The sequence below is a fragment of the Strigops habroptila genome, chromosome 1, assembly GCF_004027225.2.
Source record: "Strigops habroptila isolate Jane chromosome 1, bStrHab1.2.pri, whole genome shotgun sequence".
NCBI lineage: Eukaryota > Metazoa > Chordata > Aves > Psittaciformes > Psittacidae > Strigops > Strigops habroptila.
Window position 1 is genome coordinate 23,645,983 of NC_044277.2, and position 23,827 is coordinate 23,669,809.

The following is a 23,827-nucleotide window of genomic DNA, read 5'->3' on the forward strand; positions in this document are numbered from 1 at the left end:
CGTTGTCCTAGGACGCTTCCGCCAAAGGAGACGGGTCGGGGCGCGGGGTGTCCCCTCACGGCGGTAGGCAGGGAAGCCGCTGGGCCTGGGGCGGCCCCGCGGCTAAGGGGCGGTGCTGGGGCGAGCGGGGCGCGGGCGGCGGCGGAGGGAGGGCGGCGGGCGAGGGAGCTGTCTGCCGCCCTTGCACATGCGCAGCGCGGGCCCGGCCGCGCTATATAGGGACTTGGCGCCGGCGCCAGCTGAGCAGCGCGGCCCGGGCGGCAGCGGCGGAGGTGCGTGGGGGCGGCGGCTGTGCGGATGGTGATGGTGGGAGCGGCGGGTATGATGGGGAGGATGGTGGTGGAGGCGGCGGTGGCTGCGGTGGCGCTGACGGAAGGTGCGGTGGCGGTACCGGCGGTGCCGGTGCGCGGGGCGCTGAGGCGGGCTGCCTGCCCGGCACCGTTTTGGAGGGAGAGCGGCTGAGGAGAGCGCGGGGGTGCCTGTCCACGCGCGGCCCCATCCGCCGCTGCGGTGCCCCCCCGCCCCGGGTGGCGATCGCTGCCGGGCGCCGCTGCGAGGGGCGACGGCCCCGGGCGGGCAGCGCCGGCGGGAGGCAGCGCGGCGGGCCGGGGTGTCGGCGGGAGCCCGCCATCGCCTCCCTCCCTTCACCCCCCACCCCACGGCGGCGGGAGAGCCCCGTGGGGGGTGGCGGAGCGCGGGATGCTGGTTTTGGAGGGAGCCGGGCGCGGTGGGGGCGGGGATGCCGGCCGAGCCGCTTGGCGGGCTGACCCTGACTGCTGGCCCGCGCCGCCCGTCCTCACTCTACCCCGGCGGGTCCCGGCGCTCCCCCGCCCTGGCTCTCGGGACAGCGGCTTGGCGAGGACGGTGCTTGCTGGGGGCAACCCCATCGCTGCCCCCGCTCCCTTCGGTGTCCCCCTCTGACCGAGGGTGTCCCCGAGTGCCGGGGTGCCGTCCCGGCAGCCCCGCTCCCCGCTTCCCCTCAGGTTTTGGAGGGAGCCTCGCTCGCAGCAAGGCGGGAGCGCGGGGGAGCCCGGTCCTGCCCCCTCACGCGTCCCCTCAGCGGCCGCGGCGGGAGGGGGGCAGGCGGCGGCTCGGCCCCTTCTGCAGAGAGAGCGAGCGGGGGCAGCGGCGGTGCCCCCACCCCAGCCTGACCCCCGCCGTGCCCCGGGGCTGGCCGAGGCGCCCCCGGCCCGGCTCTGCACGGCGCGGCGCAGGCCGCCGCCTCCCCGCTCTCTGCAAATTGGCGCGGAACCGGCGCGGCGGGAGCGCGGGCGGCCCGGCACGACACGGCTCAGCTCGGCACGGCCCATCCCGGCAGGTGTGGGGGGCCCGCCGAGAAATCGCCCTTCGAGGGAGCTGCTGCACCGGCAGAGTGTGTGTCCGTGTGGGTGCCCGGTGCCCGCGGTGTGCAGGGTGTAAAGGGAGGGGGAAGTCGCAGCCACGGGGGTCCCTTCACATTCTCTTGAGTGGGAAATGCCCCTTCGCAGCTTCCCTCTTTCACTCCCGCCCGGGCCATACGAGCCCAGCTCGCCCAAGCCAAACTGACCGCTGGCATAGTGGGCATCCCTGTGTAACCTCCAGCAGGACATGGAGCTATGCATGATTATATAACTTAGGCATTCCTCACACCAGTAAATTAGTTGTGCCCTTGTATTTCAGTTGTGTAAACCGTGCTGCTCTTTGTGATGCATCTCACAACACAAAGTATGGAAGTTGGTCCTAACTTTTTAAGGATATATTAACTGAGCTTATGTTATTCCTTTGATCCAGGTAGAGATCTTGCAACCCAAAGAAGATGTCAAGACGCAGGTAAGCTGTTAGCAATGTAATACACTCAGCTTATCGACGTTCATCTATCAACTGCTGTTCTCCTAATGCCCGATGTCTTTTTGCTCTTTGTAGTAGCCGTTTGCAAGCCAAGCAGCAGCAGCCGCCACTGTCATGTCAAGAAGAATCTCCACAGGAATTGCAGGCATCAGAACATCTCCAGACCAGAAAAAGGAGAACAGCAGAGGTGACCAATTCAGGCAACTGGAAAAGTTCTTCAGTGTGTTTGGATGAGAGAGTCTTTGCTGAGTTAGAAAGTGGGGCAGAAGTAGCAACAGTTTGCTTTAGCTTTAGGAATGGGCGTGCTGGTCATTGTCAGTGTATTGATGTGTGTGTCTCTTCTCAGCAGGAGATTAAGAAAAGAGAAGATGGGAAAATTGCTAAGAAACATCAATACGAGATTAAGGTAATGCAGTCCTGAATGCCAGTCCAAACTAGGTGAGGGGGTCCAAATGGTTTATGTTGGTGGGTGTGAAGTCATGCTTCCACACTAGAAAACATTGAATAGGGGAAGTTTCAACCTTCTGATATGAAGAACTGTGAGAGCACAGCACCTTAGCATGATTGTATATGTTTTGGGGTTGTTTTACGCATGGCTCTGTTGCAGATAAAGGACTCTTCGATTTGGAAACCACTACAGAGTAAGGTTAGGTGTAAAAATGAGAATAAACCCAGATATTTCAGAATAATTGCATATGCAGAGCAGCAAGGCCTAAGGGCAAGTCTAAACAAGATCATTGCACTTGTTTTACCTTAAGGTGTGGTTTCACGGCCATTTAGTGAAGAAGACTCATAGCCATGCAGGCCCTCTTTGCTTTCATTTAGCAGTTCTTTTGATGATTTAAATCAATTTAGGAATCTGTTTTAACTAACATGGGCTACTCCTAAACCAAGTGAGGGGCTAAAATATTTATTTAGTGAAATAATGTAACTTTCTTTTTCAAACAAATTTTGTTTGCAGTTGTCCTGTTTGTAAAGCCAGTGAGACTAACGGCTATGATGAAGCAAAACTCTTCTGATTGTGAAGTTGCCTTTGCAAGCTTTGTGTAGGGAGAAATGCTGTGTAACTACGTCAGCTGTACTTGGGGTGAAACTGCATGTCACAACTTGGCTTTTGCCAAAAGGGGGAAATCCTGATCCCTGTCTTTCCTTCCTTGATAACTGGCCATGTACTCCATCCTATGCCCTGCTCCGTTTTTTGTTCTCTTTAAATGGAGTGGTGTGCAGGTTCTGCTTGCTATTATGGCACTACAAAGTAAGTTAATGTTCTGCCAGGTTAGTAACCCAGCAGAGGGTCTCATAAGCATCAAAGCTGACAAAAGAAGGGACTTGGGCAGTGAGGATCACAGGAGAAAAGAAGGAGCAGGATCTCCTGGTTTGTTTTATTTTTATTTTTGGTGGCTGTGTGCTGTTAAGATCAATTCTGCTGGAATATGTAACTTCACTGTTAGTCTGGCTATAAAGAGGTTTAGATATACTAAAGGAATTGTGTGTAGTTTAACTTGCAGAATGGCTATATAGGAAAAGCTTCTATGTTCAGGGGCAGGTGTTGCCATTCTTTGTGAAGGGGATCCCCCTCCCTAACTCCACAGAGCATAATAAAGGCTCTCTGTCACCATTTTGAAGGCTGTCAGCCATTACGGCATGGAATGTGCTCCATGCATTTGATACCTCCTTACTTGTATTGGTTATGTATAACCGAATAAGTATTAGTGAAACAAGTTAGAGTTAGCTGAAGTAATCTAGAATTCCTTCTCTGAAGCTTTCTGCGTGAACAACTTTGCACTCTTCTCCTTTTGAGTCATTGCATCCCACATTTGGCTGAGAGATAGTTCACAGCTGCTGCTTGCTCAGTGGGTATCTAGCTTTGGAGCTGAGATGGGTGGCTCCTCTCTGGAGTGCTTAATTGGAAGATAAGTTGCTGAATTTTCACTGAGAGACAGTAAACCCTCCACCCTCCTTTCTTTTCCCTCTGAGTAGATAAGTAGATAGGACCAGCAAACTAATATGTCCTGTGTTTTAGTAGCAATGAGTGCCTTTACCTTATGTACTGTAACTGAGCATCTCAAGCAATGGGTAGGTTGTTTGTGGGTTCATAAACTAAAGTCAGTTGTCTTCCTCAAAACTGAGTTTCCCAGATTTACCGAATTTGTTTATGCATGTTCCATCTTGACTGCGAAAGGCTTTGTTGGCATTTAATCTCTTTGTCCTTGGTTTCAGTACACGAATTGATGCTGTGGTCCAAAAAGACTAACATACATTACATACATTGTTGTTGTTACTGTAATTTACCTCTTGTCTTTCTTGCTCTCATAGTAAAATCAGCATTTAAAAGATACCTTGTTTATGTTGCAGAGTTGTTGGCCGCCCACGATAACAGGAGGCATCTCGCCTTGCATAATTATTGAAACACCTCACAAAGAGTCAGTAACCACTGACTTCTCCAGGTTCAAAAAGTACCGGTTCAGAAACCTCTTCATAAACCCATCACCTCTGCCAGAACTCAAGTAAGTTTACCAGATGCAGATCTGTTGTTGTATTGTGTTTATATAACAGTGAGCAGTACTCAACCCATACCTCTACTTGTCTCCTATCTCAGAAACAACTTGATGTCCAAAAAAGACAAATTGTGGGGTTTTTTTATCCCCCCAATGTTATAAACGCACCAGACAGGTAATTTTTGTCTTTTAGAGCTGTCCTTTTATAATTTAAAACCACAGACTCTTAAGTGGTTAAGAGGCACATTATAGTTGAACTAAACTTTTTATTGGAACTGAGTGAGCAAAAAATATGAAGCAAATTTTTCTTTAAGAACTTAAAAATGAACAAGTATGCAAATAAACTTCGGGCAGTAGCTTGCTAATGGAGTGTAGTATGCTCAGTGCAGTCATAGTTCTAGGAAGTTTCCCTCCTGTGGAGGGATAGATTGGCTCATAGAATCAGACTTTCCCATTTCTGAGTTTCTTAGCTGTTCAGGTGTTAGATGAGTGCACTGGCAGCAGTTTGTATCAGCCTGGTCTTTAATGAAAGGGTTGTTAAATTTGCTGCAATGCTTTAGGGAAAATTGTGAGGTGAATGAAAAGCAGAACGTGAAGCATTACGTTAAGAGAACCTTTCTAGATACACTGTGTTTTTATATGTTCTGGCCAAAACTTGATGAGAACAGGGAGGAGCATGGTAGTATTCTGGCTCAGTGCAAAGCAGTAGGTCTCTTGCAGTCTCTTTCACCGAGTTTCAAACTCAACTGCTTTTTTCTCTCAGTATTACTCCCAAGCCTGCTGAACACTGCTTCAAAGGGCAGCATGCTCTGCTCTGTACCTAGCACATCACATTTCCATGTGTGTTGGAAAGCTTAGTGCAAAGGAGGTTTTTGGGTTTTTTTTAGCTTAAAAACCAAAGATGGTGAATGAGGAAATCTCATGCACTGCTTTAGCAAGTTGTTGGAAACTGCTGGATCCCAAAGATATGTTCAGATACAGAATTCCATGAAAGGAGTTTGCTGCTTGATGTTCACCCTCTTGTCACTAGACATCTGGTAAAGCTGAGCTCCATCCTTTCCAATTAGCTGAATAAGAGGATCATTTACTCTCTCCTGTCTTTTTTTCCTGCTTTCCTCACTGCTGTAGGAAGATCATAATGCATTTCTCGATGCCTGCCTACTTAAATGGGGAAACTTGTGCATTAAACAAGCAAATACCTCTCCAGCTTTTAACTTACGGTGGCAGCAGAATGGAACTGATGTGGTTAGAATTTGTAGGTGATACCAGTGATCAGGGCTGTTTATTCTCTCTCTGCTTCTGCTTGGAAAGGTGAATATGTAACCCCCAAAATTTTAGGAGGAAATCAGCATTGCATTGATTAACGTGCCATCCCTCTTAGTGGCTGTGAGATGAGAAGTACATCTAAGAAAAAAAACATTAATTTACAACAACAACAACTGCAAATTAAAACCAAACCATATTAGTGATATAGACAGATCTTCTTCCCAAGTAGACTTCAGTGCTAATAAATTATAAGTTAGCAATAAAGAACTCATTTTTTCTCACAATAGTCTGTTTCTGAGCCTCAGGGTAGGCTAGAAAAGGAAGGGATGGGTGAGTGGCTTTTAAACACCATCTGTAAATGTTCTTAAACTAAACTGGACAACTTTGTGTATGCTTTGTTTTACTTGGAGTTGGGTGGGTTTTTTCTTATGGGGGAGGGTTTGGCTTTTCTCCTGTGCTCTGGACAGACATGTAAGTAGGCAAAACAGGGAACTGGTTGTATGTGCAACTCTGGGATGAACACATTCAGTTTTAGTGGCTATTCTATCAAACTGGACTTGCTGATGATCTTGGCAAGCTGCTGTTGTGGTGATGTAACACATTCAAAGTATACCTGCAGTTTTATAATTACCATGAGGATCTTTTAGTATGGCAGTTCTTTTTGTTCCTGAATATCTGTAAACAATATATAATGTTTCTGTACTCCCTTTTGTGAAGGTGTATATATATACTTAATAATGCTTTGTGTAACTTTATTCTGTAGCTGGGGAAATTCCAAAGACGTCTGGCTCAACATCTTGAAGAAGGAGAACAGATATGCTCACTGCAAACATTTCACGTCGCTACATTCCAGTTTGCAGCCTCACATGAGATCAATACTGTTAGACTGGCTCTTAGAGGTGTGTTCTTTTAATTACTTTGCCATGTGTTATGCCTGGGAAGTAGGCAGATGAAAGCACAGATTTTACATAAAGATCTAATAGCAAAATGTGCAGTAATGACAAAAGCTAAACCTAGTTTGCAGCAGAGGGGTTACAAGTTACTGATCTTCTTGGTGAGCTACATTCTGGTCTTCCCTGGCAGGAGACGCTGAACCTTCCACACAGGGCAGTGAGTGATAGTACTTAACTTTCTGCTCTTGCCACACTACTTCCTGGGAAGGGGAAAAATCTAGTTTTGAGACACCTGTATTAAAATTGTCCTAGACAGATTAGTTATGGAGCTCTAACTGTACATCTTAGACTGTATCTAAGCCATTTGACAACTGCATCTGGATTGAGGACTTGAGTTATCACTCTGGCCCTGTCTACGTCAAGAGCTCTTAGATGTCAGACCCTGATGCTATTTTCTCGCTTATTGCTGAATTTTTAATTCTATCCTATGAAGAGAGCAGAAGAAAGTGGCTGACACTGGGGGGTTCTTGGTATAACCAGGTTCTTAGTTGAAAAGGATTACAAAGAAATTGTATCCATATTCCAATCTAATTGGTTTACTTCAGACTGTTCCAGTTGTCAAACAAAGTGGAAGCTCTCGGTCTTGGCAGCTTATGCAAAGGAATATTAGTGTTGTAACTAGAGAGCCATGTTCTGGAGGGGTTTCCAAGAACTCTATATTGAGCATGTTCAATCTCCTCTGCCAAAAGCAGTGTCTGACTCGTGCAATCCTTTCCCATCAGCAGAAGGGATCTTACAGGTTTACCAATTCCATATCAAGTACTCCAAGGAAGCAGATGTTACAGTGGCTCTCCTGCTGTTTTTTTTTAATACAGTTTGAATATCAAAACTATTCCAGCTGTGTACTTCACTACCTCCTCCAATGCGTGATTTACATGCCACTGTTAAATTGTTTCTTTTTTCCTTAAACTCTTAGGAAATCAATCATGCCATTTCCAAACAGAAATGTCAACAAGGGCCTCGTTGTCCAGCTCAGTGGTTCTCTATGTCTCAGTGGATTAAAATCCCATCAACTTGGATTGTTCTTCAGTAGCTCCTAGCATTGTCTTCTGTAACATCATAACTGAGATACTATTTAGCATGAGCAAGCATTATGATGTCTGGGCAATAGACTTTGATAAAAATTGTGCCTTATATTAATGGGTGCGCCTGGTGTGTATGTCTTTAGTTCCAAATCTTGTTTGGAGCAGCAGTTACTAATATCAGAGTAGTGCATCAATTGGCAAATACTAGATCAGGCCTAAAAGAACGAGCTGTGGTGTTACTGCCAACCTGTTGCATTTTGATGGTCAAGAAGGGTTTTAATTTGCTAATGAGCAAGTGTTAGGAAGCCTTATGTTAGGAAGTAGCTAGTAGTGAGAGTTTGTTCTGACTGTGTATCCAAGTAAAATAATGAAGCACTTGGGATCTATTTCTTGGATATTCTTTCCTGTTGACTGTACATAGATTATAAGTAATTTATGGATATCTAACTAGTTTCTAGTTTTGGAAGGGATACAGAGGAGCTGGAGTTGTGGCAGGTCCACCCAAATTCAGTCAGAGTTCAGAGGAAAGAGTAGGCCCCTGCAGAGGATTGATCTCCAGGCCTGGGCAGTCTCCTTTCCTCTTCTGTTGAACTGGCACTTGAACCACGTTGACACAATGCAGGTATTGGGAGTTCTCCCTGCTGGGGAGCCCTGCAACTGCAGGGAGCAGATGTCCGTTCCTGCAGTTTTGTTCCTGCTTAGTGAGGCTGTGGTGTGCCTGAGGGGCTGCCAGCAGGGCGCCTCAGAGCTTGCAGCTTCCAGCATTATTTCCTCTAGAACCAAGGAATTCAAGTGGTTTTAGTGGTTCTGCCCTGGGAGAGACCTGTGAGGAGTACAGGGGCGATCTGCTCAGTGGCTTCAGCTTGAGGTGTGAGTATAGGGTATTCTTAAGCAAGCACGAGTGGGGTTTTTTTGTTGTTCTCTTTTGTTTTCCCTCCCTCAATGAGTCCACCTTCTTTCAGTGGCAAGTTGTTTGTACTCATTTTTAGGAAAACTGGATGCTAGTTAGGTTGGAAAAACTGTACTTCGGATGTTAGGGCATCACAGATAACCTGTGTTTTGGTGGGAGCAAAGGAGATACTTTTTCCGGTCGCATACTAATCACTACCTGCCAACACACCTGGATATGTGATAGTTTGTGTGTGCAAAAGATAAAACTGTGCTTACTGTGTTTTATTATTGAGGCTTGAATACTCCAGTGTGTGTACACAAGTTTTTTGACATTAAACTGAATTGGTTTTCGTTTTGTTGCAGGTATGTGAGGTGTATGCACTCCACAGGGAAACCTTCTACCTAGCTCAAGACTTTTTTGATAGATTCATGTTGACACAGAAGAACATTAACAAGAGCATGCTTCAGCTCATAGGAATTACCTCATTATTCATTGCCTCCAAACTTGAGGTAAGGAGCTCTGTCACAAGGAGGAGGATATTAAATTTGGAATAACTAAAAAGACAGTGATAACATGTTTATTTCTTCTGTCTGAATCTTTTGAACTTGGTGGCGTACATACAACACTGAAGGTCAGAAGGGGAAGCTTTTTTCTCTTCCTTGAGTTGTGCATATGTCAATCTCTTGGAGTGTAGTCTTTGTCCTCCCTTTCCTCAGCAGCAGGGAAGGAGACCACATAAACTTGAAAGGTATGCAAATGTGCTGGGAGTAGTTTTGTTTTGTTTTGTTGTTTTCCAAATATACAGCAGTTGGCAAACAACCTCAGGAATGGGTGTGGGGCTTGAACAGAGCCAAGCCCAGGTCCCAGACTGCCTGTACATCAGGCTGATATCCCTGCAAACCCATTCAGGGGAGTTTCTGTCTTTTAGAATGCGCTGATGATGATGCATTTTGTTGTGCTCTACATCTATGAGCCATTTGTGTATAGTACGTGGGAGGTTAGGCTGAAAGGAAAGTTTGGGATGTTGAGTTTCCACACTTGGCACCCCCTGCATCTAGCACTGCCTAAAGCCAAGGTAGTGCCCTACAAGCAGTTGTCTGTCCTAAGGAAGTGCATGGGGCATCAGGTACCAGCTAGTGGAGCTAGCTGGTAGAGAAGCAGTTCTGTGGGGAAGTTCTCTTAGTAGCACACCTCTGCACTATGGATTTTGCAGCCCCGGTGGCTGTGGGATTTTTCTCGTCTTTTTTTAGCCTTTTTTTTATTTTTTTCATTTGTTTTAATAGTAAATCTGTGTGACTGCCTGAGCACTGATATTGTACATGGCCTGTCCCAGTGAGCCATTTCTAACACAGCAGGGTTCTGTAGGAGAATTGGGGTGGTGTATCTTCTCAGCCATTCCATTTGATGTAAGAAGTGGTATAAACAAAAAGGTGTTAAAAAAATGACTGCTTGGTCAGCATTTATTTCCCTCAGAGCTAAGAGTTGCACTAAATCTATTGTGTTTTACCACAGATAATATATAACAAGCCTACTTGGTTTTAGTATCTCTTCATACTGTAAGTTTCAAGTCACTTCATATAACAAGGAAAACATTGTTCTAGGGAAAGAAGACAGGCTGAGAGAGCTGGGGTGGTTCAGCCTGGAGAAGAGATGGCTCAGGGGAGGCCTTAGAGCAGCTCCAGTGCCTACAGGGGCTTTGGGCAACCAGGTCTAGTGGAAGGTGTCCCTGCCTGTGGCAGGGGCTTGGAACTAGATGAGTTTTGGGATCCCTTCCAACCCAAACCATTCTGATTCTATGATATGATAAGAGATGTTAATATGTCAATATGGGCTGAAAAGTCTTTGCCAGCATCTTCTCAAGCTTTCTTAGCATTGTAAGGCGCTCTGACCTTCACTTCCCTCTCCCTCCCTTTAAAGGAAATCTATGCTCCTAAAATACAGGAATTTGCTTATGTCACTGATGGTGCTTGCAGCGAAGATGATATTGTCAGAATGGAGCTTATTATGTTAAAGGTAAGAACTTTGCTGTGTTTAAGTGCTGGCTGACTGTCCAGCCAAGCATTGTATTTTAATGTCACTTGCTTAGAAAAGGAACATGTTTTGTATGTCCTTGTTTCTGCAAAACCTTTGCTACATGGCAGGGGGTCGGAACTGGATGGTCTTAAGGTCCTTTTCAACCCAAACCATTCTGTGATTGTATGATTCTATGTGCAGTGAGTTTCTAAAGCATTGGCTGGGGTGAAGTCCTGGTCTGTTGGGAAAGGACAGGTTTCTCTTGTTTGTGTGAAAGCCATGGGGCAGACCAGAAGGCTGTCACTGGAACATGCTGCCCTTGCCAGGGCTCTTTGCTGTCTGGGAGAAAGGGCCTGTAAGAGAGCCAAGTGAAGAACTGACACTACTCCGTGCTCTTTGTGTTGGAAAGGAGTGTGTAAGCACTCCTTCTACATTTGTTCTTCCTTAATAGATAAGAGCTGCACGTTCAGGCAGCTTGATTGAGGGCTTGGGGAAATACTCTAAATTTCCCAGGTTCTGAATGGCGAAGATAAAGTAAGATCCAGCTTCACAATCGTAGGGATATGTGTTAGTGCTGGTTGTGACACAGCCTGGTCAAAAACTAGTGAGACTGCCATCTAAAATGAGTATGTGTACTTGAAATTGTACATAATCACCAGTGTCTTTTGAGGATCTGTGCAGTAAGCTGTGCAAACTTGGAGGAGGCGTGGGAAAAGAGATCAGAGCATTAAAACTGTCCTCGCTTGGCTTAAGGTGTGCAACTGTTTCATGTCCGCAGGCTTTAAAATGGGAACTCTGTCCAGTGACAATCATCTCTTGGCTGAACCTCTATCTTCAAGTGGATGCTCTGAAGGATGTTCCGAAAGTGCTGCTACCTCAGTATTCTCAGGAAAAGTTCATTCAGATAGCACAGGTGGGTCGTAAACTGCGTCAGAAGATGCTTTGTGGAGTGGCTGCCAGCACAACTGAGTATTGCACCCCCAGAGCCGTTCAGGAATGCCTTCCCTTGTTTCACCTCGCCTGTTACTTTGTTAAGGAATGCGCAAGTTTGACAGAGAACTTCATCCTCAGTTTTGAGGACAAGCAGCCACACGTTGCTTGTCTCCCTGCTCAATACTTCCTAAAAGTACGTTCCTGTACGCTGGAAAAGTAAAAATCCATCTTGTTTGGTTTTTGATGGCCGTGCACTGCAGCATTCCGTACACAGTGGCAGTAGCTCTGAGAGGAGGGGGGTAACTCAGGTGCTGTGGACAGTAACTGTTTATACCTGTCCCGTCTGTCGTGGTGTTGCTGTGCCATTGCCAGGAGGCAGTCTCTGAGGCAGACACTAGTTTGAAGCTGCTGTGGTCCAGTTTTTGTGGGCGTGTGTTGTGTCCATCCTCAGAGGCGTTACTGGAGAGCGAGCTGGTCTGAGTCACTGAGCTGCTAGGTAGTATCTTCATTTAAGAAACACCTTCCTGGAGCTGCACTGAGAGTTTGAAGGTGTGCTTCAGTCTGTGCAAGCAAAGTGTCTTGCTCGTGAGTGGTCACAGAGTTATGCAAACCACTTGAGCTGCCACTGGTGCCAAAACTAAATTAGATGGGTGCAATAGATGCTAAAAAGCTCAGCCGCGTTCCAGAGCAGAGGCTGTAGGAGGACTGCTGTGTGCAGGGCAGTTTCTGAGGCAGGATTATACTAAAGTATCATCTTGTTGAAGTTTGTAAGTCTTACTTCCTCACTCTTTATTTCCTCAGCTCTTAGACCTGTGTATTCTGGATGTGAATTCTTTGGACTTCCAGTACAGAACACTTGCTGCTGCAGCACTCTGCCACTATACCTCAATTGAAGTTGTTAAGAAAGCTTCAGGTAAGAAGCCTTTATAAAGCTTGGTAGTGTCAGGCGGGGAATTCTGGAAGCTGCTGCATGCCTGAGGTCACTATGAGTGTATGGGTTTACCAGGCTGCCAAAAAGCAAAAGCTACACAGACACCAACAGTTTGTTCTGTTCTGAGTTGGGTCCCATCCTCCCCACCCCCAAATTTCACTTCCTACCACTATTTCTCAGGTTACAAAGACTCAAAAAAGGAGGAACGCTGTCAGAGGCATGGTCTTCACTAAGGAAATGAAGCAGATTTGTCCTCCTTTCTCTTGGGGTGACACTGCTCTGACTTCCAGTGGGTTTGGGGCTCGTTAGCTATAGGTGATTTGGCTACTTTTTCTCCTAAAATGCAAGTACCAAGCAGCCACCACTACGTGCCAGCAGCGTGCAGTTAACCCCCGTGCTCACTCCCACCAGCCTGTCCCTTACAATGTGGGGAAAAAACCCCAAATCACTGAACTAAGCTCAGTGCCTGTGTGTTGCCCAAGCACCATGAAGGACTGTAACCACAGTGTAGTGTTTTCTGGACACACAATCTTGTGTCAAGCTGAAGAAGGCACTCGAGCCTCCCCTGTGAGCCTCAGTGCTGCTTTGCTCAGGAGGCCTGTGCTCACCATCCTCAGCAACAACACTCGTATGTGAGGAGCACAGGGAAGTGGTGGGAGTTTCTGGGAGGATGTTTCTCAATTTTCATTTGCAGTATTTATTGTTGTTTTAAAACTTATGGCCATACTAGAACACTGTGCAACTCTTGGGAGTTCTAAATGTAGTCCTGTGTTCTGCTCTCTAGGCTTAGATTGGGACGGCATTTCGGAGTGTGTGGAATGGATGGTTCCCTTTGTGACTGTGGCAAAAAAAGCCCCTGCGAAGCTGAAGAACTTCAAGAAGGTTGCAGTAGAGGATCGCCATAACATCCAAACACACACCAATTACTTGGACATGCTGGTAGGTGGTTTGTGGGCTCACAGTTGAGGCAGGTGAGAGCAGGTTACACAGCCCTTGTCCTGCAGCCAGGCACCTCTGCTCATGCCTGGCCGGGCTCTGCAGCCAGTGCGGTCAGTGGTGCCCGGCCCCTTGCTTCTGGCTCCTGCTTGCTGATGCCATAAACCAGTTGTGATTTACTGCACCACTTGTGGGCCACAAGCAAGGATTTGAATTAGAAGTACTGGTGATGTGTTTAAAAGATGATAGTCTTTACACTGCTGTATAACAGCACCTTGGGGGTTTTATTTAGTGTCCTAGATCTGGAGTACTTGAATGGTAGTGGCAGTGTGAGAAGTGCTGCTGAGCACGAGTGCAGCAAGTGTCTACAACATGTCACAGGTATTAACTGTCATCTTCCTCCCTCACTATGCAGGAAGAAGTCAGCAGTGGAGTAGCATCTACTGCCCCAGGTCAGTTATCACCCGTGTCAACAGGAGGAATAATCACCCCTCCCAAAAGTACAGAGAAGAAATGAAATGTGGATAAGAGCCATCACACACAGAACAGGATTTGGTGCTTCAGAACAAGACCACACTAAAGGTGACTCATGCTCTTATTGCTGTTTGAGACCTGAGCAGTAAGAGATGCAGCAGATGCTAATTGAGACTGGTGTCCTCCTACAGACATGCTGAGAGGCCGGGCGGCAGCCCCTGTGCCACCACAGGAGCCGGGACTGCTCCGCTCCCTTCTCACACACACCTTAGTTCAACTCTGACCATTCCTAATTTAAGAATTTTAAGAACTTTTTTAGAATGGCTGCGTGGGAAAGTTTGTCTGCTCAGCTCTCCGTGTCAGACTGGCTTTATACAGCAGAACTTAGTGACAGCTTGTACATATTACCTCTTCTTGACTTGTTCTTTTTTCTTTCCTTGGTAAGGTCAGAGTTTAATGCCTGTCAGTCAGGGTGTCAGGGAGGTCAGGGTGACACCACTCTGCCCTTGCAGTGCAGTGTAGCCACCCTGTGTCAGGCTCTAGCTCCACAGCAGGCTGACCCAGTTGTGGTGGCCTCTCAGGGCTGCCCTAAACCTCAGTTCTGGTGCATCACTGACCTCAGGTAAGAGTACAAGCAGAAGTGTAACCCCAAGTGGAAGAAGTTCAGTCCTGGAAGGAAGGAGTTCTATTTTACAACACCAAACATAAGAACTGGAGAGGGTATGGGAAGAAGTGAGCTGCTGGTACTCTACAACCACTCACGTCCTAGGAACAGTATTTTAAAACAACTGTGGAGCTGTGTTTTATCAGTGTTTATAAACAGCATTAACTACTGTGTTTGCCTTGGAATATTCACTACCTCTGACTCACTTCTGTGATGAAGGGACAGCACTGGGAAAGGGGGGTGTCGGTCCTCCTCCCTCTGGCACAATGCTCCTCCCTGTGCCCCACACCCAGGGACCCCATCCACATCAAACTCAGCAAACTTGAACGCATGTCTTCTGCAAACAAGCCATGGTGGAACTAGCTGAAGTTGCTTCCTACCTTCTGTACAGTTTGTAAAATAAGGGTTTTATTATAAGATTTCATCTATTTCTAAAAAGAAAGATACTAGACTGTAAATGTTGTATAAAAATTTAAATGAATTTAAAAAATAAAAGTCTTGAAAGATTGTTTTTTTCCACTCCCACCCATTTTATCAGGGCCTTCCATTATTAGCCTAGAAGTAAAGTTTTGCCATTGCTTGAAGAAACTTCTTCTTCCTCCTCTGGGCAGCAAGCTGCAGGACGTCCTCAGGATTGCTGGCGTTGAGCTCTGTCTGCCCAATGGCTTTTATCTGGCAACAAGAAGAGATGGGGTGAGCAGCAGTGCTCAGCGAGGCTGGGGCACTGCAGGGCCAGTTCAGCCCTAGTGCCAGAGCGATTTCTTTCTTTGTGCCCCCCCCCCTTCCCTCAGCAGCCAGGCTCCATTAACAATTACACAATAACATTAAAACTGAAGTGGTGATTCTTTTCAAAGACAGTTTCAGAGGAGTAAAGACAGACGAAGGCAGTCCAGTGCCTAAAGTGGCCTACAAGAAATCTGGAGAGAGACTCTTTACAAGCGCATGTAGGGATAGGACAAGGGGGAAGGGCTTTGAACTGATAGAGGGGAGATTTAGATTAGCCATTAGGAAGAAATTCTTCACTATGAAGGTGCTGAGGCGCTGACACAGGGGGTGCTCAGAGAAGCTGTGGCTGCCCCATCCCTGGCAGTGTTCAAGGCCAGGTTGGACACAGGGGCTTGGAGCAACCTGCTCTAGTGGAAGGTGTCCCTGCCCATGGCCCATGATCTTTAAGGTCCCTTCAACCCAAACCATTCTATGAAGCCCATTCCCCGCAGCCCTCCCTGTGAACTCACTGCTATCTGCCGCTTGTCTGTCTCTCCTCGTTTGTGGTGGAGATCTGAGGGTGAGTCAAGGAAAGACGCCTGGGTAGGAAATCAACTTTTTCCAGCCACCATCCAGTGTGAGCTCCCATGGTGGTATTCCAGTGAAAGGATACATGTCAGGTACTCCAAGATGGTGACGTCCCAGATGTATTCGTAGTAAGAATCCATGGCATCATGGCTGAAAGAGCACACACACTGGGTTACTGACACACTAACAAGCCCTGTACATGTAGCTATAAACTTTGTTGTAACAGTCACCTGTTCTGCTCCTGCAGTGCCTTAAACGCAGTTTTGTAGTCTACTTCTCTGAGGAACTGGCAGAGAATAGCTACCTGCAAGGAGAGACCTGGGGTGGGTTTCAAAGCCTCAAACCCCCACAGAACCCCTCAGTAGCATTCCCCCTGCTCCAGACCTGAGCCAGAGCTCATTTCTACAGTGAGCACCTTCCAAGCGCCTGAACTGCAAGGGCAGCCACAGCTCATGCTGCAATAACAACAACAGTAGCTAAAAAGGGAAGTACTCAGCCCTACAGAAAATAAAATATATCCATATCCTAGGAGAAAAAAGGGACAAAGAAACCCCAGACTCTTTCTACTATTTACAGCCATTCCAAGTATGTCCCCTATTTACTCACTAATTTCAGCCCTCTTAGCACCCTAACAGCAACAGTAAGAACAAAATCTACTACTAGTGCAGATTGAATTTACAAGGAAAACTGGATTCCATTTTAGTTTCCCCCCATTAACATCAAAATATAAGCCAATGTTTTACTTACTGCCATATTTCACCTCCTACCTGGGTGTGACAGTTGAGTAAAGAACAGCACTTGATCATTCTTTTTATCACCTACAGAATGGTTAAAAACAGAACACACCTTTTGAAAAGCCAGTGTTGGAACAGAAACTGCAACTTCATTTCATGCTTTGTAAACGCAGGGGACCAGCTAAATGGCTGCCTCCATCCTAACTCCCAGCAACTCCTGGGTTCTAGCACATCCACTGGTGGACTGAGCTCTCATCCCTGAGGAGACCTCACAGGGGCTATGGTGTGTGCTACAGCCCCAGCGCTGCATTTCTGGTGTGAGAGCCAAGCTGTGGCCTGTTAAAAAGTGTCACCTTTATCTCCTGCTGCCTACTGGCAAGGCCTGCTGGAATGTGGGAATGGAACAGCAGCGGGGCAGGCACACACTGGCACGTGTGACAGAACACAGTCCCAGCAGGGACTCCTGCACCACCACAGCCTGGCAGAAAGGAGGCACAGCTCAGATGGGGCTGTGAACACTGAGGAGGATCCCTGAGCAGTGCCCGAAGCTCTCACACGCTGTATGAATGAGAACACGAGGGGAGCAGCAGCCGGACAGGCCATATAAACAGCTTCCTTCCCGGCGTCTGGACAGTTCCTTCCTACAGCCTGCAAGTAACACACCCGCTTCCTGGCAAACCAGCAAATGCCTGGATAAAGGTCACAGTGACTGAAAGGTGCCACTGAAAACGCTGTGGCTGGGACCAAAGCCGCCCCCAGTACACACAGTTATTGAGGGGTTCTCACTCAGGGCCCACCTGCAACTGAAGCCACGTGTTACACCCGCTTGCAAAGTGCGCAGGTACACGGTGTGCGGTGCTACACCTCCGGCTCACTCCAGCAGTTGTAAGTTACAATGCCACCCATGTCCAGACCACCTTGCACGGCAGTACCAAATCTGACAAGCTACACGAGTGTGCACCTAGGGAGCAACTATTTTGGCTCTATATAGAATTAGGATGCCAACTGCATCCAAAGAGAGATTTTTGTACATCCAAATCCCACTGTAATTCACCTGGTCCGTGTACACATCTGGTGGCACCATCTTATTAAAGAAGTCTGAGCACACAGCTCCTGCCTGGAGATAATAGTGAAGGGCTGCTGAGTACTGATTCGTTGCTGCAATGGAAAAAAGCAAAATAAGGTCTTAAGCACAGCAGTTACTTCTAAGTGTCTTATCAATCGTTTATGGAATTACTCAGATACAACTCCCTCACTGCTCAATTCTACTGGGAAAGCGACTTCCATATCACCATTTAAAAAAACCTCAACACAGAGGAGGTGGTAAAACAGTGGTAGACAGAAAACTACACAATGAGAGCCAGCAACACAGGCACGTTCTGCCTTTCGAGAATTAATGCCTGTTTTCCAGGTACTGAATCTTAGATCCATCAACCTGAGAGCCAAGTTTGACTTCCTTGAACTAAGCACGCAGATGGTAATAGAGGAGCTCAGTTGGTGTGAGCTGGAGGGGGCCGGCTGATGCCACCACAGCTCATGGCTCTGTGCTGGTTTTACTCCCAGTAAGTTCTCACTGGGCTGTCAGCCTGCAGGGGCCACGTGGGCAGAACAACCTGCTTGTGCACGTGCTTCTGAAACACAGATTTGACGTGCAGGTGTGCTCCAACCACTGCTCTTTTGGGTGCCAGCTTCTGAGGCTCCCTGCAGAAACATCCTCCTCCTGGGATGTTGTTCCAGTTTGTACAAGCAGCAAATGCTGCCAGTTTATAACCCTGAATCACTCTCCCATGTATAAAGTGACAGCGCTGAACACTGGATTAAGACCCCTCCCTTCACCCCAAAGGTTATAAAGCATCTTCTAGATATTTGTCTCCTTTGGAAGAAACAGGCCAGGATTTCTACAGCACATTACAGCACACCACAGACATGCTTCCAGTCCAAAAAAGAATTGATTCAGAAACACGTGCCTTATCTCCTCTGATAGCCCAAAGCACCAGGGAGTAGATGGCACAGGCACAGAATGTACCCTGTTTTACTGCCAGTAAAGAACAATCTGGCTTAAATGCTATATTTCCCTAGAGTGGAATTGACTGATAATTTAAGTGGAAGAAACACCAAATTACCTTTGAGGATGGCCATGTCCTTTGCTAGCTCATGCACCAGGTAGTACTGTACTTCTCTGGCTATCTTCTGAAAGTTCATTCTTCAGCACCTACCCCTCTGCACTCTCTTCACTCACACTAGAGTAAGCCCCAGGGACTGACTCTGGCATGGGGAATGATTTAACAAAGCCCAGTATCACATAATCTGGGCAAGATTTCCCCAGGCAAGCGCTGCCTGATGCAATCTGGCTGCATGTCATGATGCCCAGAATCTGGAACACTTTATGACCCAATTCTGCTGGCTGCTCCCCGCTGAGGAGCAAGGACAAGTACTGCAGAAGGAGCAAGTGAGGAGAGAACAACAGGAAAGAGCTTCCCATCACAACCAATAACCAGATCAGTTCTTGCTTCCTTGTTTACAAATCCTAGACACTTCTCTATATCAAACACAAATCCTTCCCGTTCTGCTTGTCTTTGGCTCCAGTGAAGCCCATCTCCACATTTAAAAGCAATCACTACTCACACAACTTCCCATTCACTTAACAAGAGACTCAGATGTTAGAGGTTTGCGTAATTACAGCCCTCAAGGACCAACTGCCCTAAAAAAAGTGAAGTTAATGATGACTCTTACAGTTTTCCTTACCCTAAAAGCAAGTCCACTGAAAGCTCAGTCTCTCCGTAGGCTTACACAACCTCCCAAACTCACCTACACTATTGCACCTGAAGACTTTAAACTCTTATATCACTTAAGCTTCTTTCCCTAAGAGGAAATTCAAGGAGGGTTATGTCAAACAAGTCCTGGAGCAGCAAAGCACCCCTCACACATGCTAAAAATAGACATTGGTTTCACTTACCAAAATAAATATCTGCCTGAATAATTAACCAGAAGTGGTTGTTTGCGTTGATGGTCAGGGCGTAGCTCACCAGCTCCTTCACTGTCACAGCCACAGCTTCAAAGTCCACTGACTGGAGACTAAAGGATAAAAAAGGAAGAAAAATCATTCCTAAGTAAGTGATTGGTTTGGTTTTTTAAACACTAACCTGATTTCCCATCTTGTTTAAGTCCAAAGCACCTTGCATTAAGTGTCAAGCAAAAATAACTTCAGGAAGACTTAGTGTTGACTAAGATTACTATTGAATTGTTTCACTGCAGCAAATGTGACAGAACAAATACACCCTTCACAGACTTGGACAGAACACTCAGAACCCTGCCTGTGGCTGACACCACCAGAGGGTTCTGTGCAAGAATACATCTCAGTTTCAAGGAGTTTGAAGACAACACCTGAAACCACTACAAATTTATCACAGCATCCACATGAATGGCCACAGAGAGAGATCTTTGGCAACTTGTGGAACTGGCTTGGAAAGGAAGGATGGGAATGGTTTGGCACATTGCTTGGGCATCCATTCCCAAAGTTTGTGTGGAACCTCCAGTTTTAAAAACCTGTTTTTTCTCACCCTACTGCTACATTCTGGTAACACTGAAAACAACTTTCTTTTGCTTGACCTTATAATATGCACTGAAATTTACACCAGGAACAATGAGACTATTCAATCAGACCAGTTAAAGACAGATTAACCACACGGAGCATTACACTTCTCCTCTCACAGGAATCATCTCTCCCAATGCATACAAAGCATCTAAACCAATGAGGTTCAAGCCCCACAGAGCCTTTAAATATCACTGGAGAAATACAGTTCAATCCAACCAGAACAAATCAATATATACTATATGTCCCTGTGGCTACTATTCAAGCACACCTCAAAAGTGTTAGTTATTTTGTATTGCAGTATTATACAGTTCACATAGTTACACGCAGCCCAGTACAGCATGCAGCTAAAACAACCCTCCCTTTCCTGTACCCACACTCCATCAGGACCACGAAATCAGGAGCAAAAACCTCCCTGCAATCAGCCCAACCTGCCCGCAAGCAGAGGGGAGCTCAGTGATGCCCTCGCAGGGCAGAAATCCCACTCGCACCCAGTAACTAACACACAGCAACTGGAACCAAACCAATTATGTCAACATGTGTTCCGAAATCTGTATTTTTAATTATCATCTTACTTGGGGATGGAGGAGGGCCAGATGGAGATGTGCTCCGCTGCAATATCGTTCACTATGTCTTCCTAAGAGAAGAAAGATGTAAGAGAAATTACAGAGAGAAACCTTTCCAGCAAACAGAGTAAGATGTTTATGGTATGTACTAACCCGAACATTATGAAGCTTGACAAACAGGGACAATATTGTGGTTAAAACCAATGGTTCCTGTAAGGGGAGAAAAAAGTAAATAGTATTCCCATGAACTACCAAAACTCCAGTTTCTTCCCTAAGCTCTAAAGCTATGTAAGAAGTTCTGACATCATTACACTGAAATAGGGCAGTATTTTGTTAAGAATCCTGTAACACAAGGGTACAGCGAGAGAGTTTCTGCACGAAGTCTTTAATTACTTCACATTTTCCCAAATAACGCCTTGCATATAAACTTCACTCAGGTTTTCCACACGTCGTTTCTGTGGCTACCGCCTAACCCTACACTTAAGCTAGGTACACTACAACTATCTAAGCACTTACAAACCCATAAGCTATGAACAATTCCCATTCCTCTCACTTCCACTGCTTTTATGATGCCAGTAGCTGCCTCCTCCCTCCAAAAGGAATGCTTTGCTTTGAGACAGCTGCAATAAAATACACTCCTAATGGCAACAGATCTCCACTGTCAGAATACAGGGTAGTTTTCTGACAGGCTATGCCACACTGCTGTATGACAGGTACAGCAAACCCAGGAGTTCCTCAGCCATACAACACACCTATAGAGCTGTCAGACTTCCTGGAATTTAAAAGGAAAAGTCCAGAAAAATTCTATCAAAAGGAAGTTCTGGTTGCAAACACATTCTCGACACCCCTATAACTTACCCGAAGCTTTTTGATGAAGGACAGCAATTCACTCCTAAATTAAGGACACAAAACCCTAGGTAAGTAACTGTCCACAACAAAGAATACATGCAAAGTGAATACATTGAAAACTACGTCAGTAAAGCAAATTCTTCACCTGCCAAAACAGCCCTTCACCTCTAAGTCCACAAATGCAGGGTACACAAGTGAAAACACTCATGCAGGCCACTCACTTTTAATACAGTCACTAGCAAGTTTTACTTTTACATTTAAAAGAGGTTAAAGAAGAGGTATGTGTTATTCCATCGAGCTATAAAAGGCATGAAAAATCACTTTGTAGTTAGTCAACCATTGACTCTAAAAGATAAAGCAACCGAGCTGTACTGTAACTCTTCAAGCTAGGACTGCAACAATGACCTCCAGGCTTACAGGGGAGGGTGTGCAGTGATCATTTATGATGTACACTGATTTCCTCATCATGCCATATCAGAATTGTCACCATAAAACAACCCAGACAAGCACAGCCTGTTTGGAAAAGGTTTCACTGCTTCTTTTCCGTAATAACAACGGGGTCACTGCCCTTCACTGTTTGAATCAGAGGGGTCAGAAGAGGTTCAGTATCCCAGAGTACACCTGCACTGTTTCCTTTTCCTTGCCAGAGTACAACCGAAACCTATAGCAAGCACGTACCCTCTCTCACCCATCCCACTGCAGGATAAGCAAAAGCAGCTGGTCTTTAGGTACACATTAACCTGATTAGCTCAAGAAAGGCAAAGAAACAGTCAACAGTTTGATAGGGCCACCTTTCCCAAGTTTTTAACACGGAAAGCTGTTTGATATAATCATACATTCCAGAACTCACCTTAACAGGCAACTTGTAATTAGGCTTGAACTTAAGAACAAGCTGAAAACACTCACTGAGAGGACAAATCAGAGAGTTCTGAATGAATCAATCCATCAGTCAGTTAGGCTAAGGCTGGCAGAGGTTAGGGAACTGACAGTGAAAATACTCCAGTCAAGAATACTTTCCTCCTTTCCCTCTCCCCAGGAGCTCAGTGGCATGAGAATTTCATTTCAAAACTGAATAACATTTAGCTTTCAATTCAGAAACCTGAAGATACATACAAACTCCTATGCTGTGAGGTAGGTATTCAATGCAGTTATAAGAGTAGTTAATCATAGAAACATAGAACACCAGGTTGTGAGGGACCTCAGCGATTATCTGGTCCAACCTTTCTTAGCAAAACATGACCCCAGATGGCCCAGCACCCTGCTCAGCCGAATCTTGGAAGTGTAATCCACCACTTCCCTGCGGAGATTATTCCAGTGGCTGATTATTCTCATTCTGAGAAATGGTCCTCGTGTCCAACTGCAATCTCCCCAGCAGTACCTGGTACCTGTTACCCCTCATCTTTTCCATGTGACTGACTCCTTGTAAAAAGGGAGTCTTCACCTTCTTTGTAGCCACCCTTTAACCATTGGAACATGGTAATAAAAGGTCTCCCCTGAGCCTTCTTTTCTCTATGCTGAACAAACCCAGTTCTCTGTCTCAGCCCTTCTTTATGAGGCAGGCTTTCCCAGCCCTTGGGTCCCCTTTGTGGCCCTTCTCTGGATCCTCTCCAGCCTGTCCACATCTTTTTTTGTACAGCAATGTCCAAAACAGAACACGGTTACAGTGAATGGGGCCTGCAGAACAATTCCAGTTAATGTAAAGCAGACACCTCCAGCTGGTCAGCTAAACTGCCCTCTAGATGCCACTGACTTTACTGGAAGATCTACGCTGGTTATAATGGAGCATAGACACATATGCTTCAGTGTCTGTATTTTGACCTTAACCCCACATACTCTTTTCTCCCTCCGAAAAGGAAAGGCAACACATCACCACTAATATCCAACACTGCCAGTGGGTGGATTGTTTACTCAGTAGAGACCTTCAGCTGCCACCACTCAGACAGTGGAATCTAGACAATTTCTGAAGGGAACATGGGTCAAATACACAATTCAAACAATCTTTAAAAATAATTTAAGACACACCTGTACATAATGCCCAGCGTAGACTCCCTGTGTTTTATCAAACTCACTCTGCCATCATTCCCGCGTTTGTGCTGGTTGGAAACGCTGCAGATTTGTACCACAACTTCCCAAAGGTCTTTTGCTGTCCGTCTGCTTTCTTTGGGACCTGGAAGTTCTTTGCATGTAGCAGCCAGCAACTGTCCCAGCTATGCAATGCAAGAGAAAAAAATACAGTAAGTGCAGCTCCTCCGGACACTGACTACAGCAAAGGAATTGTTGGCATTTAAAGTGCCTAAATAATTTTAAGTTACAAACTACAAAGCAATGTGACTAAACTTTGCAGTCGAGGACACGATGAGGAACCTGGAAGACAGGAATTA

General features: G+C 46.3%; 2 protein-coding genes across 12 annotated transcripts in view; one reads left to right on the forward strand and one right to left on the reverse strand.

The window, feature by feature from the left end:
* On the forward strand, positions 1 to 14,907 carry CCNE2 (cyclin E2). Of its 4 annotated transcripts, none has more exons than XM_030486184.2 (12): positions 1 to 63; positions 1,771 to 1,809; positions 1,903 to 2,014; positions 2,174 to 2,233; positions 4,183 to 4,334; positions 6,355 to 6,490; positions 8,824 to 8,970; positions 10,379 to 10,474; positions 11,253 to 11,387; positions 12,209 to 12,320; positions 13,123 to 13,277; positions 13,690 to 14,198. In XM_030486184.2, exons 2-12 carry the CDS (start codon positions 1,796 to 1,798, stop codon positions 13,789 to 13,791), a joined length of 1,221 nt encoding a protein of 406 aa, XP_030342044.1. In that variant the 5' UTR covers positions 1 to 63; positions 1,771 to 1,795; the 3' UTR covers positions 13,792 to 14,198. The 4 variants fall into 4 exon arrangements, with proteins under 4 accessions (XP_030342044.1, XP_030342026.1, XP_030342034.1 ...); XM_030486166.1 differs by lacking the exon at positions 1 to 63 and adding an exon at positions 194 to 272 and having other exon boundaries at positions 13,690 to 14,907; XM_030486174.2 differs by lacking the exon at positions 1 to 63 and having other exon boundaries at positions 1,656 to 1,809.
* Positions 14,871 to 23,827, reverse strand: part of INTS8 (integrator complex subunit 8) — a 23,257-nt gene continuing 14,300 nt past the window's right edge. For 4 of the 8 annotated variants that reach the window (XM_030486102.1, XM_030486110.1, XM_030486117.1 and 1 more), the window contains 11 exons: positions 23,469 to 23,653; positions 21,456 to 21,489; positions 20,751 to 20,807; positions 20,607 to 20,668; positions 19,396 to 19,514; positions 17,494 to 17,597; positions 16,473 to 16,523; positions 15,936 to 16,009; positions 15,791 to 15,855; positions 15,648 to 15,691; positions 14,871 to 15,084 (listed from right to left, as the gene is read on the reverse strand). In XM_030486102.1, coding sequence (XP_030341962.1) covers positions 14,968 to 15,084; positions 15,648 to 15,691; positions 15,791 to 15,855; positions 15,936 to 16,009; positions 16,473 to 16,523; positions 17,494 to 17,597; positions 19,396 to 19,514; positions 20,607 to 20,668; positions 20,751 to 20,807; positions 21,456 to 21,489; positions 23,469 to 23,653 — 912 coding nt within the window. In that variant the 3' untranslated portion in view covers positions 14,871 to 14,967. Of the gene's footprint in view, positions 15,085 to 15,647; positions 15,692 to 15,790; positions 15,856 to 15,935; positions 16,998 to 17,493; positions 17,598 to 19,395; positions 19,515 to 20,606; positions 20,669 to 20,750; positions 20,808 to 21,455; positions 21,490 to 23,468; positions 23,654 to 23,827 lie in introns of those variants that run through there. The other 4 variants (XR_003991431.1, XR_003991430.1, XM_030486126.1 and 1 more) reach the window with 4 other exon arrangements.